Source organism: Echinops telfairi, unplaced genomic scaffold, assembly GCF_000313985.2.
Source record: "Echinops telfairi isolate 266 unplaced genomic scaffold, ASM31398v2 ScPeMD7_655;HRSCAF=1070, whole genome shotgun sequence".
NCBI lineage: Eukaryota > Metazoa > Chordata > Mammalia > Afrosoricida > Tenrecidae > Echinops > Echinops telfairi.
This window is the reverse complement of record NW_022104553.1, coordinates 3,685,650-3,694,066: the sequence shown is the minus strand read 5'-3', so window position 1 is coordinate 3,694,066 and position 8,417 is coordinate 3,685,650. Positions and strand designations below refer to the sequence as shown.

Genomic DNA, 8,417 nt, shown 5'->3' with positions numbered 1-8,417 from the left:
TCCCTGGCCCCAAAGTCTATTTTTGGTATTCCCCAGGGACTTCATTACTTTGCTCCCCTTGCTACTCTGTTGCACACCCTTAGCATTTCACCCATGTGGTGGGTTCAGATGGGGCATAATTCCCACACTGTGGCATCAGTGTTGTCCCCGTAGAACTATGGGTCCGTGAGGGACGTCATGTCTTGTGGTGGGACCAGCCCTATGGCCCTCTCTGTGCATTAGCTGCTCTGAGCAGGAATATCATCCTTGGGCTTGGTGGGCCAGGATGTGTTCCACTCTCTCTCCTTCCTTCTTCATTTGCTCCTGGGTGCTCTGATCAGACGCATCCCTCTGCCTGAGCTGTAGCTTCAGCGCTGTTCTCTGAAGTCAGGTCTTCTGGGGGGCAAGTGGGGCAGGTGTCCACGTAGTTGGGATTGGGGTCTGCCCCGGCCTTTTTTAGAATCACTGGGCAGATTTGAACTTTTGGCTAGCAGCCAACTTAATTATGGCACCACCAGGGCTCCTGGTACCTACCATAAGACTAACTTGTTGGTTTTGGTGCAGTTGGCTCCTGATTAACAGTGACCTCATGCACAACAGATCAAAATGCTGCGAGGCCCTGCACCATAACCCACAATAGGTTGGGAATGGACTGTTGTGGTCCATAGGGTCTTCAATAACTGATTTTGCAGAAGGTGACTGTCAGACCTTTCTTGCTAGTCCCTCTTAGTCTGAAAGTGTCCCTGAAACTTGTCCAGCATCACAGCAATATGCAAACCTTCACTGACAAATGGGTGGTGGCTGCACAACTGGTACACTGAATGGGAATCAAACTTGGTTCTCTTGCATGTAAGGTGAAACTTGCTGCTGGGCCGTGGTTAACAGAGAGCACCTTGCAGGAGAAAGGAAACTAAAGGCCAACTGTCTGCAGGCAGGCAGGTGGGTCTGCCATGCTCTAGCTCATCTGGCCTGGGCAGAGAGTGATTAGTAAATTTATGTAAGCTCAAAAACTTGCTAAAGACTTCCTCTCCCTAAGACTCTTCTTTGTATTGATGACTTTTCAGGCCAATAAAAAACAAAACCCCTTGGACTTCACTTCTTTTCATTTTTATGCTACTTAGACAAGCTGGTAGCATGCGAGTTCAAGAGCAGTACTGGTATGCATGATTCTCTTATCCCTTCTTCCCATCCATAGCCAGGGCTCTGGCTCCCTGGAGTCAACAGGTGCTCCCAGTTCTGAGGTAACACAGGACACCTTTTTGCTCCCTTCCTCCTCTATTGTCCTGGCAGCCGCCAGTCATTTTCTGGCTGTGGCCAATAAAGATGACTTGCCCAGCACCTTGCAGCACGTCACTGCTAAAGCCAGGGCAGTCAGTATCGGTGAACTGACAGGAGTATGGCCAGGCAGTCACCCCTCCCACTGTGATCCAATAAGCACGTGAGCGTCACAACCACACGCGACAAGGCCCCCACTTCCCTTCTTACCGTATGACTGTTGGAGTGATTTCTGCACAGAAGAAGACGCTGAGGCTGCCCACCGCGTGTGAGGCAAACATACCCACAATGGAGAAGGCAATGGAGAACTTGTCCTTGACGCTATCGCTCATGCCTACAGGAGAACCAGAGAGGGGTGGTGAGAGGAAGCAGGAGGAAAGAAGAGAAAAAGTAGCCAGTAACAAAAGAGGAGTGGCTGAGCAAAGGTGGGCAGGAGGTGGGTCCCGGGGTCTCAGCGTTCCATCTCTGGCCCCGTTCCCTGAGCAGCCCCAGGTCACTCTTCCCTCTAGAGACCAGTTAGTGCTGTGGGTTATAGGTCACAGCTCTTGGAAAGAGGGTTAGTGGGAGCTCCTGAGAGCAGGATCCCATGCCCACTTCCTCAAAGGCCCCCAAGTTAAGAGAGGGCCTGACAGGAGAGTGGGCCTAGGGTAGGTGTGTCACTTCCCGGCCATCCATGCTGCTCGGGAATCTGTAAGTCTGGCGATAATGACTAAAGAGAACTGCACCTCAGACAACCCACACAGACCTCAGAACACTGGACCTGGAGGAAACGGTCCGGCATCATGTGCATCCACACAGAGCAAATGTGCAGCGTGGGCAGGGCTAGTGCACAGGATGCTTTTGATGCTCATGCATGTGGGACCATTTCAGTCATCCCTCCAGGTGGACTGCTGAGCTTAGGCTCAGAGGCATGCATTCTAGGGCTAGTAAAGGCCAAGACAGGCAGAGAGCAGTTGTGGCAGTGGCGGCGACAGAGACAGCAGCAGCAGCAGCAGCAGCAGCAGCAGCAGCAGCAGCAGCAGGCAGAGGGCTTGGGATTGACAGGTGGCAGCCGTTTCCCCTGTGGCATGAAGAGGCAGGCCTAGTGCAGGCAGGCCTTTCTATCTGGCTCTGTCCTAAACGAACTGCACTGGCCCCAGACCAGAAGCCTGAGCTAACTCTTGATGCTGAGGAAGAAGCAAGAGCACAAAGCAAGGGGATGCGTGCCCATGGGCCAGAACCAGGAAACCAAGCAGCTCTCTCTAGAGGCATGAGGGACAGGGAATATAAATGTGTGCGTATAGTGTCCAACCTACGGCCAACTTCAGCTGCAACTCTTGGAGGGGAAGGGAACAGGAAGAGAAAAGAGAGGAGAAGGAGACCATAGATTCGTGAGTTGTCATGAAAGAGCACATTTAGATGCAATAATAAGATGAGGATGCGCAGGCACGAGAGGTAGGGATTACCTGAGTCTGGGTGCTGACTGTACTTTCCAATCACTAACTCCAGGAAGTGAGTGCACCCCGATGTGCAAACATGGAGAAAGGGGAAAGAGAAGAAAGCACATTAAGTATGAACCTAAGCATGTTCCCAGGTACCCTTCTGTAAACAAATACTCTTCCACATCCTGGGCTAGCTCATCTACCTTCTTCTCCCACCAGAAAGGGCCCTCCTTCTTGATCTATATCCTATGCCCTACTGGGGCCCCACCTGTACCCCACTAAGGGGATACCTACATCCAATTGGGGGGCTGCCTATACTCTACCAGGGGCCTAGCTCACATCCCCCAGGGATCCCACCATACATATTGCAAGCAAAGGCACATATAGAGGTTCTGTCTGGGATCAAACCCTCTGGCCTCAGAGCCTGGGAAGAAAAGCAAGCCCCTCAGAAGAGAACCCCTAATTTGGCCAGCCTCAGATCAAAGTGAATGTCATTTGCTAAAAATGATTTGAGAGTCTCAGCTCCAAGATAGAACCTACCAGGCAGTATTTTGTGTGTTCCAGTTCTCTTAATCCCAGCCATTTGACACCTTTGCCAACTTCCTGCACATAGGAACTTGGTGTTCCTTGGGGGCTCAGGCACCCTTCCCCACTAACCAGTGTCCCCTGAAGGGCCAGACCTCCACGGCTCACTGTGAGGAGGGGGAAGCGATGAAACCTGTCCCCCTCTCCCCAGGTTGTGCCTTGCCCATGGTCACTTTTGGCAGGCCTGCCGCCCAGTAAGATAGGGAATGCAGAACTCCAGGCACCAGAAAACCCGTTCCTGTGTTTAAAACAACCTAGCCTGTTACGTGCCAGTTTGCATAATACTGGGAAAGATGTGGAAGGTTTCCTTTTCCTACTTCTGTCTGGGGCACTGGTTCGCACACCTCAGACAGGCAGAGGACCGGAAATGCCGAGCGGCTTTTGTTTTCTCAGTGGCTCTGTTGCATTGTGCAATGGGACGACTGAGGAGTCGGGTTCAGACCCACTGGGACAATTTCCTGGTAAGACAGGAATGGTTCCGTTTCCCTTTATGTCCTGAGCCTGTCCAAGAGGGTTCAGCTTGGGCATGAGGAAGGTGAACGAGAAGGGCTCCCGGCGGTGAGAGATCAGCCCGGGATGTCTTTCTGTCCTTGAGAGGCAAGGATTTGTTCCCAGGGGAGACAGTGGATTTGCCCAGTACAGTTGGAGTGGCTAGACTGATTCTCTGGCTTTGATTCCTTTACCTCAACTAGAGTTTTTCAGCAATGCTGATGTGTCCGGCATATGCCTGAGAGCAGAGCCGTGCTCCAATACAAGAAGCCAACGCTGATTGACTTCCTCCAATTTCACAGAAATCCTGACAGCAGGGTGGATTGAGTTGGGATGGCAACTGCATGGTCAGCAGTTTGAAGCTACCAGCTACCTGAGGCTTTCTGCTCTCAGAAAGACTTCCTGTCTTGGAAACGCATAAGGGCAGTTCTAACACACCCTATAAGGTCTCTGTGCGATTAGAATCAAGTCAATGGCAGTGAGTGAGAATTTCACATGAAAGAAACAAGTCCTCTGTCTGACGGACACAGCATATAAAAATCAACGGCCGATTAGTCCAAATGAAGCCTATTAAGGCGCGAAGAACTCTGGCCATGGCAGCAGCACACTGCGGCAGCCAGTGGGACTCTGCTGTGCCTTCAGGGGTGAGGGGGCAGCCCAGTACATCGGGAGGCTATCACCATAAAGGTTTTCTTTCCAACTTCGTCTTCCTAACATACATTGTTCAAGCTGTTGACTTTGCAGCAACAATGCAGGTCCCTGATGTCTTTTTCTAGTCTGACTATAGTGTGGGAAGTGGCCCCTTCCCCATGGTCCCGTCCCACACCCCTGGCCCCACTCACAGTTGAGGAGCCCGAGCTGCAAAAGGGAGGCTAGGGCAGTGAGGATCATGAAGAGCAGCAGCCCTCCCCTGCGCCCCAGGAACCGGACCACCACGCACATGGCCAGGCAGGATGCCAGCGCGATGCCTGCCATGGTATAGTAGTCAGCGTAGAAGTTCTCCAGGAGTGGCACCTTCACCTCGTGGCCCATCATGCTCCGAGCAAAGCAGTGATGGATCCCGAACCCTGTAAGCCTGAATGAGGGACACATAGGTGAGCACACAAGAGGGAAAGGCTGGGGGTGTGTGTGACAAGATTTAGGGACATGGACATCTTTCATGGAAGTTGTAAACAGTACTGAGGACACAGCTCATAGTACGACTTAATATGCAGAATAAAGCTTACCATACCAGAAACTTCGGTGCTGGCTTAAATGTGAGAGAGAAGACTTCAAAGAAATATCAGGACTGCCCACCCTCAAATTTGTTAGCTGGCCTCTGACTCTGGTGCCCCCATATAATACGGAATAAAACCTGGTCTGGTAAGTGGGATACATTATGATACACTCAGGGGACTGTAATGGATCCACTGAAATAAAGTTTGTATGAATTGCTGAATGTACAACTGACGATCTGTTTGGTCAACTTTTACCTAATTCACAATAAAAGGTTATAATAACAAATTCATAAGCAGCCACCTAAAAGTGTAACTATTTGTTTCTCCAGGGGAAAGAAGAATGAACATCAAAAGATACATGGAACCTTTAATTCAGTAAAGATGAAACAGACATCAGCCTGGAGAGCCGGAGGCTACAAGAATGACAGGGTGTTCGTGAGCAATCCTGAGTAGACTGGGAGAAGAATGTGGGATAAATCTCCAAACAGGCTTCCTGATTGGATAGAAATTGGTGGTACCCCCATGACCATGGACTTTAGTCCTCCTTCAGGACTGGAACTGAACTCATCCCTGTATTAGAATAATGAACCCTTTAAGATAAAAAGGGGCAGCATTTACCCAAGGACAAATTAGAGGGTTAGGAAAAGAGGGAAACGGGAGACATAAGGAGGAAGTAGAGTAAGTGGTAGTACATTGAGGGAATTGCCATGGATGAGCTGAACTACTGAATGCAAAATTGATGAACTATTCTGTAAACCTTTACCTACTTCACATTCAAATGTAAAACAACAACAATAATAAACCGTATACAAACAAACAAACAAACAAACCCTGCTTTGGTTCTCGGCTGTTCCCATAATCAATAGTGGACTAGACTTTTGTGATCCTTAGGGCTTTCACTGGTTTTTGGAAGTAGATCACCAGGCCTTTCTTCTACGTCTATTTTAGTTTGGAAGCTCCCCTGACACCTGTTCAGCATTGAAACAGGTAAACTTCGGTATGCAATGCATGAGGTGCACTGAGTGGGAATTGAATTTGGATGTCCCATATGGAAGGTGAAAATTTTACCAGTGAACTCCCACTGGCCCCAGCTTTCCTCCCCATGCAAGGTGGGGCATATTCCATCTCTCCTGCTGTCCCTTTGGTAGAGAAGTTTGAGTAAAAAAGTCGTAAAATCTCTGAGGTGTGAGGCACAAAACAATGGAGTTGTGGTTGTGCTGGGTTGATGCAGGGGGAATAGCAAGATGAGCAGACCCGGGCCATGGTAGTCTGTGCAGGTCAGGCGCACGTGGTGCACACAGAAGGATGCAATGGAGGTGTACACATGGGACACCGTGGCCAGATCAGTGTTTTGAGAGGTCACTGCCACTGTGTGAAAGGTGGGAGAGGTAGGCTTTCAGTAGTCCCCTGTGGAGAGGCTGAAGTCTTGGACCATATCAGAGTATGGAGACAGCTGATAACTTATGCTGTGTCTTATAAACAAAACCAACAGGACTTCCTGTATTAGAGGTGAGGGATGGGGAAGAATGGATGATCTTGGGATCTTTATCCTGATCAAATGGCAGAGGATTATCTGAATTGGCAAATGTCAGGCTTGCTAAGGTGGAAAGTGGATGGTGAACTGCATGCAAGTAAGGGAGAAGCAAGAATTGTGTTGGCCATATGAGGGTTTAGATGCCTACGCAGCCTCCAAATGAAGCTGTCAAGGGAAGAAATGCAAGTATGAGCCTGGGAGAAGTGAGGGCATGAGGTGCCAGCCTGAGAGCTCCTAGCATTTTGTGATTGAGGGAGCCATGTGCCTACACGAGAGTCTGGGACCCCAAACCTCAACCTTCTGTGTATAGCAGAAGTACACAGACATTTGAAAATGTGGGCCAGCCTTTCACATAGGCACATGGTTCTCTCCATTACCCAATGCCAAGGACTCTTATGCTGGCATCTCATGTATATTAGATATCCAACAGAAAAGGGGCAACCAGCAGGAAGACAGGTAGGAAAAGTGTGTTCAGGAAGATTTGTGGAGATATAGGACCATGGGAATTAAGAGCATAATGCTTTAGAAGGAGAGAGTGGTCAATTATGTCAACACTGCTGAGGTATTGACAAGGTACAGATGGAAAAGCTGGTGATGGGGTTCACAGCAGGTGAATTACTAGATGATGTTGCTAAGAGTTGTTTCTTTCATATAATGATGTCGCAAGTCTAACTAGAATGAGAAGGATATACAAAGCAAAAAGAACTAGTTGGTAGTCCAGCAATTCAGGAGTTAGCATATGAACAAGAATCCACGGTGCTGAAGGAAGAAGTTCAAGCTGCACTGAAAACATCAGCCCAAATAAGGCTTCAGGAATTGATGGAATATCAGTTAAAATGTTTCACTAGGTTGATGAAGCACTGGAAGCATTCATTCTTGTATGCCAAGAAATCTGGAAGACAGCTACTTGGCCAACTGACTGGAAAATTCATATTTGTGCCCATTCCAAAGAAAGGTGACCCCACAGAATGCTCCAGTTATGGAACAATCACATGCAAATGAAATTTTGCTGAAGATCATCCAACAACAGTTGCAACAATACATTGACAGGGACCTGCCAGAGGTTCAGACCAGATCCAGAAGAAGTTGAAGAAGGGCTATCATTGCTGATGTCAGACAGATCTTGGCTGAGAGCAGAGAAAACCGGAGAGATGTTTACTTGTGTTTTATTGACTATGCCAAGGCACCCAACTGTGTGGACCATAACACACTAGGATAACCTTCAGAATAGGAATTCCAAAATATTTCATTGTGCTCCTGTGGAACTTCTACAGGGATCAAGAGGCAGTTGTGCAAAAAGAACAAGGGAATACTGCTTGGTTTAAAATCAGAAGAAAGGTGTGCGACAGGGTTGTATCCTCTCACCATACTCATTCTGTCTGCTGAGCAATTCATAAGAGAAACTGGAGTACATGAAGAAGAATGTGGCATCGGATTGGAGGAAGGCTCATTATCAATCTGTGATTATGCAGATGACACACTGTTCCTTGCTGAAAGCGAGGAAGACTTAAAGCACTTGCTGGTAAAGATCAAGGATTGCAACTTCAGTATGGATTACAAATCAACGTAAATACCAAAACTTCACAACTGGACTAATAGGTATCATCATGATAAATGGAGAAACTATTGAAGGCAAGGATTTTGTCTTGCTTGGATCCACAATGAATATCCATGAAAGCAGAGGGTAAGACAAAGACCCATTGTGTTGATTAAATCTTCTGCAGAAGACCTCTTTAAAGTATTGAGGAAAAAAGGATGCAGCTACAGTAATCCAAGGCATGGTCTTTTCAATCATCTCACGTGCATGTGACAGTGGGACCAGAGCATGTACACGGGTACAGATAAGAACTGGAAACACAGGGAATCCAGGGCGGATGAGCCCTTCAGGACCAGTGGTGTGAGTGGTGATACTGGGAG

The 8,417-nt window shown here is 48.4% G+C and overlaps 1 protein-coding gene across 1 annotated transcript in view; it reads right to left on the bottom strand.

Moving 5' to 3' along the window:
- The window catches only part of SLC22A23 (solute carrier family 22 member 23), a gene marked incomplete at its 5' end in the record, with an annotated part of 279,935 nt that overhangs the window by 20,352 nt on the left and 251,166 nt on the right, over positions 1-8,417 (bottom strand). The window contains 4 exons of the mRNA XM_045292234.1: positions 1,465-1,588; positions 2,546-2,569; positions 2,700-2,732; positions 4,592-4,824. Coding sequence (XP_045148169.1) covers positions 1,465-1,588; positions 2,546-2,569; positions 2,700-2,732; positions 4,592-4,824 — 414 coding nt within the window. The remainder of the gene's footprint in view (positions 1-1,464; positions 1,589-2,545; positions 2,570-2,699; positions 2,733-4,591; positions 4,825-8,417) is intronic.